Source organism: Coenobita brevimanus, chromosome 103 (assembly GCF_032717465.1).
Source record: "Coenobita brevimanus isolate Jiangsu-jjx chromosome 103, ASM3271746v2, whole genome shotgun sequence".
Lineage (NCBI taxonomy): Eukaryota > Metazoa > Arthropoda > Malacostraca > Decapoda > Coenobitidae > Coenobita > Coenobita brevimanus.
Genome location: NC_137056.1, coordinates 37,893,023 through 37,912,333, shown reverse-complemented (window position 1 = coordinate 37,912,333; position 19,311 = coordinate 37,893,023). Strand labels below are relative to the sequence as shown.

The window sequence follows — 19,311 nt, the reverse complement described above, 5'->3', positions numbered from 1 at the left end:
GAACACACAATTAAACCAGTTGTTCTTTGCATTTCTTCAGTACTCAGTTAGAGATTCTGTCCAGTCCTGGGGCTTTTCTTACATTTTGAGTTTCCAGTAATTTATACACTTCCTGCACATCCACTTTTATATCGTTTATCACTACATTTCTGGTCACTCCTTTCCCCTCCACAAAATCTCTTTCTTTAGCAAAAACCGATTGGAAACATTTATTCATTATATCAGCTTGCATTGCCACATCTTTATAGATCTTTCCTTCTACTTTCAGTTTGGTGATTCCTTCCTTTTGTTTTAGTTTGCCATTAACGAATCTATAAAACAATTTCGGTTCTTCCTTGCATTTGTTAGTCATACCCTTTTCAAAGTTCCTTTCTTCCTCTCTGCATATTCATATATATTCATTTCTAGTTCATCTATAATCTTCCTTTGTTGTTCTATTATTACCTCGCCAGTTGTTCCATGCCATATCCCTCTCTTTTTTTTGCTATCATACACCTTTTTTTATACTAATCCTTTTTCCTGTTTTCTTCCCCACTTACTCTTGGCATATATTTTTCCATTCCCGAATGGCAGAGGTTTAGAAAGATATCCCACTTCCTCTGCATCATCTTTGTTTCTCTGACTTTTCTCCAATCTGCATTTACAAAAAATTTCCTCAAACCTGTAAAGTTTGCTTTGCCAAAGTTGTCTCTTCCCTGCCTATAAAGATCATCTCTTGGCACCACGTTCCCTTTTATCATCTGGAACTCAGTGACCACATGATCACTTTTTCCTATAGGACACAGATATTTCAAAGATTCAGCTTCATCAGGTTCTCTGGTTAGCAGTAAATCTAGTCTTGCTGGCATGCCATCACCTTTTGAATCTTGTCTCTTCTTTGACACACTGGGTCATTACATTAATCATTGCTGTACTGTATTTAACAGTATAGTGCTCCTCGAATCTTCACTGCCTTCAGAGTCCCTCTCCTCCCAGTCCACCTCTTTACAATTAAAATCACCCATCAGAATTATGTTGTTGCTATTCTCAATCACTTTCTGTAGATATCTAACAATGTCTGACAACATCTCCTGGTATTCATCGTCATTCCATTCCCTTGTCTTACGTGGAATATATACTACTGCGATGTCTCTCTTGCTATTCTCTCCAGTTTCTAATTTCATATTTATCACTTCATACCTACCTTCTCCCAGTTCCACATTATCCACATTTATGTTGTTCTTCACTGCTATCATCATTCCTCCCATTTTTTCTTTCTGTCTTTCTCCACAGTTTGTATTTACCATCTTCCATATGGATATCAATATCCTCTCTTAAGTTGGGTCTACAAAGCACATAATATCTGATTCATGTGCCCTCAAGAAATCGTTTATTTCTAACCTGGCCGATATTAAACCATCAGCATTAGTATATGCCACTTTCCAACTTTTCTCATTGTTCTTTAGTCCCTCTTCTCTCCCTCTCTCTGTCAGTACAATTTCTGATCCATAACTCTCCAATAGAACACTGTCTTCTCTCCCTCCATTCTCTGTTCATTTTTTGCCTTTGCTTCCTTTACTAGCTCCTTTATTTTAGCTCTTTCTTCTTCATTTGCATCTCTCCTTATCCAAACATTCTTGAACTCCTCTTTGTCTGAAAATTTCCATGTTCTGTTGATGATTTCATTTACCATTACCTGTGTGTGTGTGTGTATTTACCTATTTGTATTTACCTATTTGTAGTATACAGGAACTGAGCAATGCTCGTGTTGTCCTGTCTCCATATCCACATTTATCAAGTCTACCTTTACACACATGAATGTTTTTCTCATGCACCACCTCTTTGTCTAAGTTGTTTCAAATATTTAAGAATATACCTAATTGTGATATACACAGAATGTACTATGCTCGTGGGTTTCCGTCGCTGTTTCTCAATAAGTCGAATTTAACTTTAAACTCGTTTAAGTTTTTAGACTGGACGATCTCTTTGTCCAGGCTATTCCATAAGTCTATACTTCTGTAAGGAAAGCTATATTTCTTGATATCCTTCAAGCAGCTTGACTTTTTCAATTTCATTCCATGTCCTCTTGTTGCTCTCTTATCCCATACAAACAGATCTTCTTTGTCAATTTTATCTACTCCCACCATGGTCCTGAACACCACAATCATGTCTCCCCTCTTTCTCCTTTCCTCTAACGAAGGCAAATCCAGTTTTTCCAGCCTCTCTCTGTATGACAGGTCTGTCAGACTGGGGACCATCTTGGTTGCTGTTCTTTGTATTCTCTCAATCTTGTTTATATCTTTCATTTTGTGTGGGCACCACACTACCGCTGCATATTCTAACCTGGGGCGGATCATGGCCACTATCAATTTTTTCATCATTTCCTCATCCATATAATGAAATGCTACTCTTATGTTAGTCAAGAGCTTATAAGTCTCTCCAACTATCTTGTTAATGTGCTTTTCTGGTGACAAACTATCTTGGACCAGCACTCCCAAATCTTTCTCTTCTCTCCTTTTTGTGATTAATTCATTACCCAAAAATAATTCAGTGATGGTCTCCTGGTACTTTTACCCATTTCCAATATTTTACATTTCTTTACATTAAATTTCATTTCCCACGTCCGGCTCCAATTGTGTATCCTATCCAAATCCTCCTGCAGTATTTTACAATCCTCCTCAACCTCTATCTTCCTCAAGATCTTTACATCATCAGCAAACAGACTCGCATAACTGTTCACTCCATCTACCATATCATTTACGTAAATCAGGAACATTACTGGCGCCAACACTGAGCCTTGAGGGACTCCACTTGTTACTTCCCTCCATCCAGACATCTTTTCCTTTATTACTGTCCTCATTTGTCTGTCTCTCAAAAAGTCTCTCATCCATTCCAGAAGTTTCCCCTTTAGTCCTCCTATATATTCTAGTTTCCACATTAGTCTCTTATGAGGTACCTTGTCAAAGGCCTTCTCTAAGTCTAAGTACACACAATCCACCCAACCATCTCTCTCCTGTACCACATCAATCGCTCTTGAGTAAAAGCTCAACAGGTTTGAAACACATGACCTTCCACTTCTGAATCCAAACTGACATTCAGCCAAAATATTCATCTCTTCCAGATATTTTATCCATCTGTCTTTCAGGATTCTCTCACACAATTTTGCGACCATGCTGGTTAGAGACACTGGTCTATAATTCAGGGTTCTTCCCTGTTTCCTCCTTTGTAAATTGGTACCACATTTGCCCTCTTCCATTCTTTTGGCACTTTCCCCTCTTCCAGTGAGCATACAATTAAGCTGTGAATTTTATCCGCCAGTTGTTCTCTGCATTCCTTCAGTACCCAATTAGAAATTCCATCAGGTCCTGGGGCTTTCCTTACATCTTGAGTTTCCAGTAATTTATACACTTCCTGCACCTCCACTTTTATATCTTTCATCACCGGAACATTTCTAATCACTCCCTCCCCTTCCACAAGCTCCTTTTCTTTAGTGAAAACTGACTGGAAACGTTTGTTCATTATTTCTGCTTGCATTGCCGCATCCTTAAAGACCTCTCCATCTACTTTCAGCTTGGTGATTCCTTCCTTTTGTTTCAGTTTGCCATTAACAAATCTATAAAACAGTTTGGGTTCATCCTTGCATTTGTCAATTATACCTTTTTCAAAATTCCTTTCTTCTTCCCTACGTATTGTGTATTCGTTTCTTGTTCTTTTATATTCTTCCTTTGTTCTGTCGTTACCTCTCTTTCTCCAATTGTTCCACGCCTTATCTCTCTCTTTTTTGGCTATCATACACCTTCTATTAAACCACTCCTTTTTCCTGTTTTCTTTCCCTCTTACTCTTGGTACAAATTTTTCCACTCCCAAATTATAGAGGTCTAGAAAGATATCCCACTTCCTCTGTATCTCTCTTGTTTCTCTGAATTTTCTCCAATCCGCATTTTCAAAAAAGTTTCTCAATCCTGTAAAATTTGCTTTGCCAAAGTTGTATCTTCCCTGTCTATGAAGCTCGTCTCTTGGCTCGACGTTTCCTATTAACATCTGGAACTCAATGACCACGTGATCACTTTTTCCCAAAGGACAGAGATATTCCAATGAGTCTATTACATCGGGTTCTTTGGTGAACAGTAAATCTAACCTTGCTGGTGTGTCCTCACCTCGAAACCGTGTCTCTTCTTTGACCCACTGCGTCATCACATTATTCATTATTATATTTAATAACATAGTACCCCACGAATCCTCGCCGCCTCCCGAGTACCATTCCTCCCAGTTCACCTCTTTACAATTAAAGTCACCCACCAAAATTATATTATTGCTTTTCTCAATTATTTTTTGCAAGTAGTTAGCCATATCTGAGAACATCTCATGGTATTCGTCATCCTTCCATGCTCTCGTCTTTGGGGAACATACACTACCGCCATATCTCTCTTAACATTCTCTCCAGTTTCTAATTTCATATATATCACTTCAGCCCTGCCTTCTCCCATTTCCACAGTATCTACATTTATGTTGTTCTTCACTGCTATCATCACTCCTCCTCCCTTTTTTTCTTTCCTGTCTTTTCTCCACAGTTTGTATTTACCATCTCCCAAATGAACATCAATATCTTCTCTTAATTTGGTCTCTACAAGGCACATGACATCAGGTTCATGTTCTCTCAAGAAATCATTAATTTCGATCCTTGTCGACATGAAACCATCAACATTAGTATATATCACCTTCAAATTATTTTTGACATTATTAATACCCTCTTCTCTCCTACTCTCTGTCCGTACCACTTCTTCAACTTCTGATCTTTCACAACCATCCCCCCTAGTTTCCTTCACTTCTATTTCCTTAAATACCATTTCCTTACTTTCATATCCAATACTCTCCAAAAAAAAGTATTATGTTCTTCCTCTGTCCTCTTATCATTTTTTTCCTTTACTTCTTCCTTTAATGATTTTAAAACTTCTCTTTCTTCTTAATTCAGATCTTTTCTTATTATAATATTTTCCATCCCCGCCTCTTTGCTTAATTTCCAGGTCACTTTAAGTATCTCATTTATTACACTTTCTGATGTAAACTTGACTCTCATTGGTCTTGTTTCCCCTTTCTTATAAGGCCCTATCCTCCTTACTTCCTCAATTTCTTTTACCCACTTGTCTCCTTCGGGGTCAATCTTGCCTAATATTCCTCTCACCATGTTCGTGTCTTTCTCGAGTCTTGCGAACCTAACCTTTTCTTCCTCTTCCCTGTTTCCAAATACTACCACACATCTGTTCCTTTCTACAGTTTCTCTCACTATTTTCTCTTTTTTCTTCAGTATTTTCACTACATTTTCTTCCATTTCTTTCTTGTTCATTTCCCTTTCTTCCTGGATGATCTCTCTTAAGCTGACCACTTCTTTCTGTTCTTCTTCTACGTGTGCCCACTTTGCCTTGTGTTCTTCTAGTACATTACTCACCTTCTCCATTTTATTAGTACTCTCTTCAAGTTTCCTCCTCAGTTCAACATTCTCCCTCTTCAAATTCTTAATCTCTTCATTGGCTGTTTCGTTGGACTGGATTAGACTCTGTATGGTGGTTTCCATATTTCCTGACACATCCTTTATCACTAGATTCTCTACTTTTTTTTCGAGTTCACTAATCCTCATAATTAATGTTTTCACCAGGTCCATGACATTAGTATTAGCATCAAATCCTTGAAATTCCATTCCCTCATTGTTTACATTTTCGGCCATCTTTAACGTACCGGTAAAGTACCTAAACAGCTGTTACCGAATAAGCCACAAACATTCATGTATACTATTGCCAACAAATCTTTACATTTTTGGTAGTCTACCAACTTCCATTATTTTAAATTTAAAGAAAGACCCTAGGAGACAGGACAGACAAAATTCCTGAAACTACTCAAGGTTAGGAGCGATGCCTGGGACGACCTCTCTCTCCGGCTGCTCGTGTGTGTGTGTGTGTGTGTGTGCAATTGGTCATTGTTCCAACAGTACAAGGTCATTATAGCATGCAGTTGGCATTCCAGCCCAAAGGGTTTTTCTAAGACATTCTTCATGGGAACTGGGAGTTAAGAGCCTGAGAATATCTGACTTGTGCATAGTGGGTGGTAGCATCAGCATATTTAGGCTTCTCTTGCCCAGCTTTAATTCTTGTGAAAATTTTGAATTCGTTTGATCGTAATTATCAAGCACAAAAGAGTAATTCAGTCCCACGAGTTATGGCATATTGAGATAATGCTTGTTTGTCACAATTTCAGAATGTGCCTCTAAGACCTTCTTAAAGGAGAAATAAGTTTTTGACTTTCCAAAAACTTATTTATTGTATTACTTCTGCTTTGCATGATTTTTTTCTTCAAATTATGTATTCCTTTTATAAATTGTTATTTTTAGCAGTTCAATAGATTTGCATGACATAACATCTTTATCATAATCTAGAAGTTGATTAGGGGGTACTTTTGTGAAAAGTCAGTGTTCTTGCTTGCCTTTCAGTGCTTAACATAAATGCTTTGCATGCTATTAATATGGCCTCTTGTCTATGCTCAGCCAAAAGCAGCTCTTCTTGATGCCATCATTCCAGTTGATCGCATTTTCTTTGTGTTACTTTTCATTATTTACAATTCTCTTTTTTTTTCTTTTGTGGGCTGGTGTTGTGCACTATTGCAGTATCGTCAGAACGTGAGCGGGTCAGGCAAGGAGCTGGGCAAGGCGTACATCAACTTTGCCAGAAACTCGATGGACCAGATCAGACAGAAGGTTAATGATGAACTTTGGATCCTGAACCTGTTTGAGGTTAGTTCATCTGCATACTCAGTTTAACAAATAGTAATGAAATTTGATAAACAAAAGCTTGAAATACTGTTTATGTTATTAGGCACAGTGTGAATACAGTATTTTGCATTCATTCATTTACTTTGTTAAACTGGTGTTGATTAATTGACTTACCTAACATACTGTACTTTCTCCACATTTCTTTACCAGATGCTCAACTTTGCAGTAAATTCTTTCTTTTCTTTCGTTTTCTTATTCTGTCCTTTCCTCATCCATGATTCTCTCTCTCTCTCTCCTGTGCAGTTCCTTGCACTTTTAGTTCTTTATGAGTTTCTCCCTTCCTACATCTTGCTTGTCTCCTCTGATGACCTTCTCCCCAGCAGCAGTGGTATGCAGCTCAGGTGACAATGCTTTGCTCATGGTTAAGTGAGCGACTTGACCACAACCTCCATCCGTACCAGTGTACCTGTTTGGCACACATAGTCAAGGTGAGTCTCTCACTGCCAATATTTATTTACATAATGACAGTAAGTACACTTCTTTCCTATGTAAATGTTCCCTTAAGCATTTATTTTGCATCTGTTAACACTTCCCCCAGTGCTATGTTGACTGAGGTTGATTGCACAGAGAATTTCAGTTTTATTTGATTACTTTAAGTATGTTTTGTTATGTAGACAACTGGTTGCCAAGTATGAATATCAAATTTTTCACTGTAAGCAAATTTGAAATTAATTTGCACTAGCTAGCCCATAAGTTTTCCCTTTTTAGTATGTCACACCACAAACTCTGGTGTTGTCATGGAAAATAATCTACTTCCTGAAATGCTGCTTATATATCTTAAACTTATGAAAGAGTGCCAGAAGAATTATGAGTAATTATATTTCACTGGGATTAACACAGACATTTTTCCATGAACACACTAAGGTCTGCCAATTTCTTATTTCTTTTCTTTTTTGCCTCCCCATCCTTCTTTCCTGTTCCCCACCCCCATCATATGAGCCACCTTATTTGCTTCTGTCATCCTCCACTGCTCACCAGAAGGTAGAACTAGTTTGGTTAGTAAAACTTGTTTTTAGTTAGAAGCATTGCCAGTTGACACCCCTCAGTGCTTGGGGTTGATGCTTGATCAGTAGGTTGTCTAGGGACCAGAGTAAGGTTCACCCTTCAAGTTTCACACTTTTGTTATTATGGAATTTCTCTCATCCTTTTTCCTTCCTTCTCGTCCCAAATTCATCCACACTTTCCATGAGCCCCAATCCACCTGAGGCCTCCTTTTATCTGCTTTTTTTCAGCTCATATTCTCAGATTTCACAGCGTATGGGCTAGGTCACGAACAAACTGGGGTACAGGCCTACGTGGTGGTCAGTCAGCGTGTGGAAGCTGAGCACCAGCGACTCTTACGCGGCGGAAAACTCAAGGAATAAGTCAACCCTCTCCATCGTCGGAACATGTCTAGTGTTGCTGTCTTTTTGGACTAGGATGGCAGAGTGCTTACCCTAGACCCAGCTCTTTCAGGACATATTTTAATTAATGTTAATAATACTGGAATTAGGGTTTATGATATTGCTGTTTTGTTATATATTGTATGTGCTTTATAAAATGAAAATTTCATCCATTCTCAGTACAGCACACAGATGATCAGTTTTGGTTTATGATTTTTTATTTCCTATTTCATAAATTTTGAGTTTTTAACATGTGTAATTTTATAAAATCTACAGTGGTTGAGTTTTTAGGCTAGGTTGAGCACTCTGACAACACACAGACCTGGACTGCTCTCTGGTCCATGGAAGTGATTGAAACTAGTGTGGAGAAGGCTGACAACCTACTGTACATGTGTAAATTTCATCTTCTAGAGGCTTAAACCTACTTTTTTTTTTTTTTTTTTTTTTTTTTTTTGGTGTTGTTTATACTGTGCTGCGATCTTTCTGTGATATAGGCCACAGTCTTGATTCCTTGGAAATAATATAAATTACAGTGATTTGATGGATGAGTAATTTATACAAAAAAATCTGGACTTAGTAGATTCTTAAGATTGCAGCTCATGTAGCCAATCAAAATAGTAAGAAAAATGACAGTACACAAATATTCATGAGAGAGTAGAGACATTCATGAACCTTCAGTGCTTCTTTATAAAGCTGTGAATTCCCACTATTTTGCCAACCACACAAGCCCCTGTGAACTTTCCTGATACATACTTATATACTGTATATATATATATATATATATATATATATATATATGTAGATAGATAGTTAGATATATATATATATATATATATATATATATATATATATATATATATATATTATGTAGATAGATAGTTAGATATAGATATATAAAAAAAATTTTTTCTACTTCTTTTACCATACAGTATTTACCAAAAATTCATTTGACTGAAGAAAATTGATATCAGTAATACTGCTGCATACAAATTGATTTTAACACGTTACCTGCGTGCTGAGCCACTGGTGTACCATTTGATGTTTTCTTTTCTAGCATGTTGATACACTGATGGTGCAATAATGAGTAATAATTTGTTTTCACTTTTTCATATATTTCACCTTCACTAATATTGACTGGGCTTCTACAGCAGAAGACATGTTGAATAGGATAATGATATAAGATTAGAGAAATGCCTATTTAGTTAGAGAATATATATCAGACTTCTAGTAGTGATTATTACATTTCATTTAGATGTCAAACAATAATATTAATTGCACAAAAACATTGAAAAACAACCCTGTGCTGCAGAACTAGGGCCATGAGATGCAAATACATTTTTCTTGAAAAAAAAAAAAAAAAAGTAGATTTACTAATGATAAATATTTGTGCTTTTTTACTGGAAGAAAAAGTGGAGTAATCACTCTTGTTTTGAACAGTTCTACATTTACTTTGTTAGGAAACAAAAAAAAAAAAAAGATAAAAGTGCTGGATGTTTCTGGTTATTAGAATTTTTTTATGATTATAAATGATTAATTATAATCAATACTTGTAATTATCCCTGGCTGAATACTGATGATTACTATTACGGCATTCAACGTACCCAGCTGTCATTATGCATGGTTGCAAGAAACACAGTCTTCAACGATGCAAAAAACCTTTAGAAGGCCGGTGAAGAGATTAGGAGGAGGAAACATGAACAAGAAACAAGATAATAATATAAAAAGGTAGTGTTGGACCTTGCTTGGATTTCCTTCAACTACCTAAATAGCTAAGTACCACCTGGAACTTCACGACAGAGAATGAGAAGGTAACAAACCAAAGAGAACGGAAGCACCAGGCAAGGGTGAGCGGAGACTACGCTACCTGGGCCAAAGTAATACACTACCTCAGTGATCCACCGGTGGTGCATCATGCAATACGAGAAGAAAATGTCAGGATACCACATGTTGGGCCACCAGTGACGCATTACTTTTATGAAGGCATATCCCTCATTGGTACTCAGTAAAGCGACATAAATCCTCTCGCTGTGATAGCTCCATGCAGACTGGTGGGAGAGTTCTGAAGTGAAACGCGGCCCGGGAGAGAACTCATATTGTCAAAATGCGGGTAACGTGTTAAAGAATGATAACTCATCAACCATACATTACCCTGAAAGTGAGAATGTTGGAAAATATTTCATAAATACGGTACTTGTAATTCTTATATTTGTTTTTAAATGGGTTAAATTTATGACTCCCATCAGAGTATAGCCCCTTGTAGCTATAGCTCATGCCAAGCCAGCCCTGTGGCATCAAGTGACATGAGCTGCTCAGCAGCGAAAGAACATCAATAATTTCTCATCAGCTGGTTGGTGCTAGTGAAACTCCTCTTGGTATCCCTTGTAAGCTCTCCATTCCAGGCACTGATTTACACCATCATGTACATTGAGTATCAGATGTTTACATTTATCTAATGGCACTGAAAGGAAGCTTACACATGGTGGCATTGTGAACCTTGGGTAATACAACTGCAGCATCTACCTGGGAGCCCAGCATTTCCATATTTCCCTGCATCTCACCATTGGAAGAACCCTGGTGAGGCTCTGTCTACAACAAGGAATGCCAAATCCCTAAATGGTGCATGTACTGTGCTGTATCTGTTTGATGGCCCCACAGACACACTTGCTTGCCTGTTGCTGAAGGGTCTACATGGCCAGACAGACTGGGGTTAAGCAACAACAACAAAACATTCATTTAAAAGCTGAGTCCCATCATGAAGAGACCCCCTTAGAGGAGGCAGCATTTTAATTTACCCATTTAGGCCTTTAGTGCCTGGTGATTTATCATCACCCATGCTGGACATCCAGAACCTCCCATGAGTTGTACATTTTGTTGCCTTTTGCTGTTTTTGGGCATTGTTCTTTAGTGCTCCTTCCTGCCTGCATGCCCCCCACCCCCATTCTCTCTCTCTCTCTCTCTCATTATTATTTTTCTCATTATCAACTTCAAATTTTCATGACCCATTCTCCCTTCTCCTGGCCTAGTTTTCCTTTGCTTTGTGTTTTCTTGGAAGTTTCAGTGCTGAGTAGGGTATTGCATTGCTGACCTGGTCCACATATGCACGCTGTATCATAGTGGCATAAGCCCCCTCAGCGACAGGTCATCCTTTTCCTTTTGTACCAACCTTCGAGGACCTAAAATAATTCCTTTGTATGCATGGATAAAGGGTTAATCTAGGGTTCCGGGGTTCAACCTCATTATAAAAATCTAGTGTGTTAACCAGCCCTTTGGCCTGAGCCCAAATTGCCTTCTAAAGACCCACTATGACCACAACTAGCCTGCCAAAGACCCTCTATGAGCTCAACTAAACTACAGATATGCCTTCTAAGGGCATAGCTTGCTGTACAGAGATAAAGTAGACACAAGTCAGTGACATGAAAGAGGCCTAAAGCAATGAATAAGTGGGGATTGCATACAGATCAGCTTATGCAGCATGGTTTTTTCAGCACATGATGCATGTGATGTTCCTGGTGCCTTTACTTGAGCTGCTCTGCCCCAAGTCTTGACGAGCTGGTATCTTGCAGCAGTCGTGCAGCCAACCCATGTTTTAGGGGACATTTTGGCCTGCACCCCTCTTGAGTTAACAGGAGGTGTGATCTCCTACCAATAGCAGGACACACCCTTTGAGTCCAACCACAGGATGGATGATTCTGTCCTGTCTATGCCATGCTCTGCTGCTACTACCCTGAGATAGTCATCAAGACGTGCTTCCTTCTTTATCCTGCTTTTTCCATAGGTATACCAAGGTAGGTGTACAGATAAAGGCACATGGATACAACCTGGTGACAAGCAGAAACTTTGTACTGTCCCACTTAGATTCTTTGATAAGATGGTCTTCTTCACCTAGGCTGGGTCAATCTTGGTGTGTTGCCATCATTCCTGGGTGACCTTGAACATATTTATGATCCATTCCTATTATAATTTTTTTTCAAGAAGAATCCGAGACATGGGGAAACTCTGCACTCTCCTGTCTTTGCCCTTCATGAAAAACAAATCACAGTTAAGACAAACAGTAGATTGTGTGTGTGTGGGGGGGGGGGGAGGTGGCTGCTGGCTATTGACAGATATCTTGAAGCTATCTCATTGAATATGTCCACCTCTTCTTGGTGTGGCAGGATAGTTATCATGTCTTACACTGGGCTAGGCTTCTCCACCCCCCCATCCCTCTCTTTTCTAGAGTACAGCATCTTTTCCTTGATCTTGGGTTTTGATTAGCTGTTGAGTATATTGAGGCGATGCTGTCCTGTCTTAGACTCATTCTAATGTGGATATGGCACAACTTGTGAAGGTCCACTCTAGGATTTGATCTGTAGTGTTATCCCATCATCAATGACTGTTACATCCTACTGCAGACATGGTCTGTCTTACTCCTGATGGGCTCTGACTATCAGATTTTCTGTCCATAGGATCTAGCTTTTCTTCTTCATCTTACTGTCAGCCTTGTGCAGGGTCACCATGATTTATGGAATATCATGCTTTGATATACTGTACTGAGTTATGCTGGTCATATAATGGCGAACAAATTTCTTATGATTTGCATTCTTTTTTCAGAGCCAAAGACCTTGTATCAGAACTATCCAAGATCCATTGTCATTTGCTGGGGTCCAAGGCTTCATATGACCTTTGTGAACACCTGCACTATGTTCTTCACTTGATTGGCGTCAAAGGATGCCTCAGGATTTCACAAGTGGCAAGCATTGGTCAGCTTCTTATTGTTTACACCGAAGTGCCCTGGTTGTTCAAACTTAGACAACCTGACACAGATCACATTTACTTGAAGCCTAAAAGCTTGTATCATTTGTTATATTGGGCTTGTATATCTAGATTCACAGTCTTTCTTTTACAGGCCATAGGTCTAGATTCACAGACCTTCCTTTACATGGTGAAGTCTAGACTCATGGCCTTTCTTTCACAGGCCAATGGTCGATAGTCTATTTTTCCACATGCTGACTCCTGTGTGCACAAAACAAGCACTGGGGGCTCAGTTGGATGAACTTGACACTGGCCCTCCAACTTCATCTGGCCAGGATATGGTCTATACTGGGACCTTCAATGAACAGCCCAACAATCCATCCTACACCGATACACCCCAAACCCACACTATCTTGCTCTTTTCACACAGCAACAGCACAGTACCATACCTCTGAGTTTTATTCTGATAATTAATTTAGTCTTGTAGCAGTCAAAAAAACTAGGGTTGCTATCCCTGGTGCAAGTTCAAATGTAACTCATATCTTGTCAGCTTTTATATTACCCATATCCACAGTGTCTCTAACTAGAGCCAATATGTTTACTATGTCTTAAATATATTATAAAGTATAACTGCTAATCTAGTCACTCAGGGCCAATCTTCTTAACAGTCAGCTTTCTCCCCATCATTATCAGAGGGCTGATCGATTCAAGATCTCTCCCTATCAGATTTCCTTCTGGGAACACAAGACACTGGAATGAAGAGAGTTTCATCTTCTGGAGAGACTGGCTGCCCCAGACAAGTGCCTTTTATGAGCTAGATGGGTCCTTGACAGATACCAAGGCTGGATTTACTTCTTATGAAGATACATTTTTTAACCCAACACAAGGACCCTCCTCAAGCTCAGATCTTTGGCTTTCAGAGATGCTCAAGAACCTCATTTCACTCTTTAACCTGCTGGCAACTCTGTGTGCTGGTCCAATTGCCTTGTACGACTATCTTGTCTGGAACCAAATTTAGCGTCCCGTCCTGACCATGGCATGTCATCACATCTCCCCCAGGGCTCAGTGTCCCATCCTCCCCAGCATGCTGCCCCAGTCTGAGGAGTCAGAGACAACTCAGCCTCCCCAAGATTCCACAGTATGAGACTCCCACCATTGGTTCTTCTTCCAAGTGATAATGTACTGGAGTTTTTTGGATTCTTTCAAGAAGAAATGTAGACTTGCATTCAAAACAAAACACAGAATACCCTGGCATGGAGGACTCCCAAAGTTTCAGCATTTTTGTACAGTGAAGGATGGTGGCTATCTTCACAGTCTGGCAGGTCATTAACACTCCATCAGAGTTGACAGCACACAAGCTGAAAGAAGACATCTGAGAAAAAATTCTTAACCTCACCATGAAAACCCTCTCTCCAGCTGTGTTCATTATTAAGCAAGGTGAAGCTAGTCACTAAGCACAAACTTCCTAAAACAACCCAGGCAGCCAGTGACTAGAAAAGCACGATCAAATACACTCAATCCTCATAAATCGCGGCAATTTGGGTCTGGACCACTGCCGTGATTTACGAAATCCGTGATTTATGAATAATAACTCTTATGTGAAAAATTAATTTGGGTCTGGACTTTGGCCAACCCACCCCCACAGCACCCTACCTATGCCTATCTAGGCTCCATCAAACACAAACATACAAATTTAGGAATATTCAGTGCATGTATTAAATAGAAATAAGCAATGTTAAGGGATCTCACCTTAATCCTATGATGAAATTGCTTAAGTGAATGGAGTGGGGTGATGTTGGGAAGTACTTAGAACCTCTCAGCACTCATTCTTTCAAACCTCTTTCGCCAGCTTTGAAAACTTCTCTCCCTTCTCAGTACGACGAATGAGCTCCAAACATTGACTGTATGACAATGGCGGCGGTTTTTTTACACCATACTGCTGAGAGCGGTTCATTGAGGGGTCAGGAGGGGCCATGGCAGGTAGTAGGCGGGGGAAAGTTGCACAAAAAAAACAGGTAGCTCTCGTATTCCACGGCAACGGTCAGTAGTGTGCAGACTGGCGGGACAAGAACAACAACAACATGGCGGCATTAGTATGCATACTTGCCACCAGGGACACGTGGTGACTGGTTGTTGGGTCGCGATTCTCAGTTTGAATGCCGCGGTTTACAGTTCTCCTCGGAAAAGGCCCACTTGGGTACCTAGGTCCGCGATTTTCGTGACTTAACAGAGTTTTAAGGTTGGCAGCAGTCTGACGGCCATTTAGCCGTGATTTACGAATCCGTGATGTATGAACATGCGATTTACGAGGATTGACTGTATACTATAGCAGTAGCCGTGTGTGTGTGTGTGTGTGTGTGTGTGTGTGTATATATTTTGGGCAGCTGAAACTACACATTCAAATCACACCAAAATTGGCACAAAAATCGCCAAAAAACTATCTATCTATCTATCTATTGCCAGACGCCTCAATCCCGTTTGGGGTGGCCACAACAAATTGCCTCCACGTCGTCCTGTCCCCCGCCATTTCCCTGCCCTGCTCCCAACTCACACCCCCCTCTCTCATATGCTGATGTAAAAAAAAATTGGTCCTATCACGATTGAAAAACTTTTACTGTATTTAATGAGCAATCACATTTTGACCAAAAAATGCTGCTCCCGGATCCTGGCATAGGATCTCCGTAGAATTTTTTGCCCAGAGGTAGAACTAAAATAAACTGTAGCAGTAGCCGTGTGTCTGTGTGTGTACTTCGTCCTTGCGTTCGGACAACTTGGGTTCCATTCCCGAAGCTGCTAATAACACGATCAGTTGGTTAGCTGCAAAAAATCCAAGTGACAATGTTACACTAGAACAGCACATAAGCGCGAGAGCCCTCCGCAGGAGCAAGTGCAAGGGGCCTGAAGGGCCCACGAACACATGTACTGTTAACACTATAGACAGGCTGTTCTATGCAGAAACCTTTGTCCAGTCAGCTTTACAGAACACTGTGTTATTCTGCAGAACACAACCATTGGTCTTTTCTATACCTCTTCCTCCCAAGTCTGACTAGGACAGCTGGGTCAAAAATCAGAAATAATGTGGGAAAAGTTCACAGCACAGCCTCAGTTAACCCTAGTTCTACATACTCCAACATTTCCAACACGTACTAGTCAAGCTGGATAAGGCTGAGAAAGTCATTTTAATATATAAAGTCTTGGAATTTTTAGGTACATTTTAGCTGAAATAACTTCCAGCCTCCCCCCAGTGTTTCAGTTTAATGTGGATACAAAATTGCTGGAGTAATTCTGCATCTACAGTAGAAGCCATGGCACTATTTTCCCTCAAGTTGTTCCTGCTTACTGTAGCCCAGGAGTGTTTTCTCTAGCAGACAATTCCCAGGAAGGCATCAGACCTGAATTTGCAGTTTCACAAGATCTGGCAAAAATAATTTAAGGTATCATCAGGCCCTTTCTGAGAGCGAGGAGAGTGGTTGATAAGGCTGAACCTTCTTACAGTGGCAGGCTTATTTTCATATGTGAACCAACTCACTGTTTATATTTTGTATGTTGCACCCACAGGACATTCTAAATGTAGCACTGAACAGCATACCTTCCCAAGGTCACTCAAGAGAATAACTCACAAAATGGACACATCAGATGGCATTCTCTTAGAACCAAAAATACAGAGTAAGACCAAAACCCACTTTTTTTATTAGGTAGAAGAGACAAGTGGCCCAGTCCAGCCTTTCCACTTTCAAATAAATCCTTACAGATTACTATCTAAAGGTGAATGTAGGCTTGGTGGATGAGTTTGGAAGAGTGTGTAAGAAACGGAATCTAAAGGTGAATGTAGGGAAGAGTAAAGTGATGGTCTTTGAGAGAGGTGAAGTTAGTGAATGTACAGCGAGGTTGGATGGTGAGGAATTGGAAAATGTGAGTACGTTTAAATACTTGGGTAGTGTGATGAGTAAGGATGGAGGTTTGGAGGGTGAAGTGCTTGAAAGGGTACAGCAAGGAAGAAAGGTTGCTGGTTCTTTGAAAGCAGTGATAAGAAACAGGGAAGTGAGCATGGAAGTGAAAAAGTTACTACATGACAGTATTGTGATACCAACTCTAACGTACGGAAGTGAAGCTTGGACATTGTTGGAAGGACACAAGTCAAGAGTGAGAGCAGTGGAAATGAGTTATTTAAGAGGAGCCTGTGGAGTCACGTGGAGAGACCGGCTGACGAATGAGGATATAAAGGAGCGTTGTGGTGTGGATGTGGATGTGATAGGAAGCGTTATGAGGAACACACTGAGGTGGTTTGGCCATGTGGAGAGGATGGAGGGTGAAAGACTGACAAAGAGAGTGTATGTGAGTGAGGTGGAGGGGGGAAGAGGGAGGGGGAGGCCGAGGATGAGATGGAGGGATGGGATGGAGAGGTATATGAGAGAGGGAGGTGTGAGTTGGGAGCAGGGCAGTGAAATGGCAGGGGACAGGGCGACTTGGAGGCGATTTGTTTGTGGCCACCCCAAACGGGATTGAGGCGTCTGGCAATAGATAGATAGATAGATAGATTACTATCTCGGGAGATCAATCTTAGCCTAAGAGACAATCATCTTCACACGTGACTTTCAAAGCAGCAACCAGGGCTCTAACCACTGACCGCATGAGCACTTCTGACAGACTACTTTCAGCCTGTTCGATTCACAGCAGTTACAAAGCATGACCAGAGGGTAACTTAGGACTGACCATGGTGAAACATGGCCTAACTTGGAAATGAAAATACTGCCTCCCCTCTGGCAGCCAATGGGCAGAGACAAAATCCCCTCCGACAATCAAGTACTGTAGCTTTTAGAGTGGAGCTTGAGATAAGAAGTCATCAAGAGGGCTTTGCCCCATGTGTTTCTTTCCCAGCTGTTCCCAGTTACAAAAAAAGAGGAGAGACAAACCAAGAATAATTCTGGACCTGAGCACCCTAAACAAATTCACAGAGGCAAAACAGTTTCTGATAGTTACAAGAGACAGTGCATAAACACATCCAGCAAGGGTGGCCATTACTTCCTCCAAACAGACCTAAAAGAAAAAAAGGGGAATTATTGTTCACAGCTTCTCTAACAGCAGTTTGAATGGTATACATTTTTTGATTTAGGAGTCTACCTGAACCTCCTTCAGTTGGTATTCATAGCAACTAAAGTGGTACATTCTGATGGCTCATAAACTAGTGATTTTATAATAAAACCCACAATTTGCCATCCCTAGGAATGCAGCGCCCTCACACTGCACACCCTGACGTTTCATCCTTCCTACCTGCCTTCACACTTGCTCATGCCCAGTTGTGGACTTAAATATCAATTAGATGAATGTATATTCCTGACAGTAGCAGCCGTGGCTTAGTGGGTTAGAGCGCTTTGCTCTGATCGAAGGGTCAGAGGATCGAATCCACCCAAGGGTCATTGGTAGACATCAGGAGGGGCAGCTGGTCATAAAATGCTACACATGTCATCAAAAGTCCTCTACCCAAGGGCAACACATTAGCCTTTCAGGGATACCTGGCGTAAAACTAATTTTTTTTTTTTTTTAATTATTTTAATATGCCTGACAGTCAAAAGGATGTAATGGCATTAAACAGCATCCTGGATGGAGAGCTTAAAGAGGATACCAGAAGGAGCTTCATGTTGGCTAATGCTTACCAGCTGATAAAGATTCATAGATGCCATGTTTCTCTTGAGGGGCTCATATCATCCAAGGCCATGAGGCTGGCTCAGCAAGAGCTGTAGCTGCTAGGATGCAATATTCCTAGGGGTTACAAACAGAGAGTATTCTAAAATCCACGATTTTCTCACATTCTTGACTCTAGAAATGATCACTTCATACATGTTATTTTTTCACCCATCACAACAATATTGAAGTTTCTCGGAACGCCATCTAACAAACTAATTCTTAGTGTTGTAGCATTAGCATTCCAGCACTGCATTTGTTGCCAGTACATACAGTATATGAAAGGAGGAATTAAATTTTCAAAATACGGTATATGATTTACTGGTTGTGTATGAGTCAAGTTCCTACAAGTACATGATCCAAAGCTAAGCAAGGATTTGGTTACACATTAACAAGTTTGCATGGCTAGGAAAAATAATCAGAGATTCTTTGCCTAGGCACCAAAAAAGAAGGGGCCACTCCTGGAGGTGTTATGGTGGAGCCACTCCCTATGGCTGTAGTGGATCATGACTAACTGTTGTTTACATTCCCATCTTGTGTAAAGTGTATTTCTTGTCATCTTTGTTTTGGAGCTCCACTTTCCACTGCATTAATTTGTTTGGTGCAACTCTCATGCCTCTTTTGTGTCCTCAGAGTCTTGAAATTTCCTAATTCACCATGGTTTTCTCCATTCTGGGTGTTTTTTCTAACCTTCTTTGCAACCTCTCTCTGCACACC

At 40.2% G+C, this 19,311-nt stretch overlaps 1 protein-coding gene across 2 annotated transcripts in view; it reads left to right on the top strand.

Moving 5' to 3' along the window:
- The window catches only part of LOC145415710 (calcium-dependent secretion activator-like), a 495,031-nt gene that overhangs the window by 348,680 nt on the left and 127,040 nt on the right, over nt 1–19,311 (top strand). For both annotated transcript variants that reach the window (XM_080284934.1, XM_080284935.1), the window contains 2 exons: nt 6,635–6,760; nt 7,123–7,227. In XM_080284934.1, coding sequence (XP_080141060.1) covers nt 6,635–6,760; nt 7,123–7,227 — 231 coding nt within the window. The remainder of the gene's footprint in view (nt 1–6,634; nt 6,761–7,122; nt 7,228–19,311) is intronic.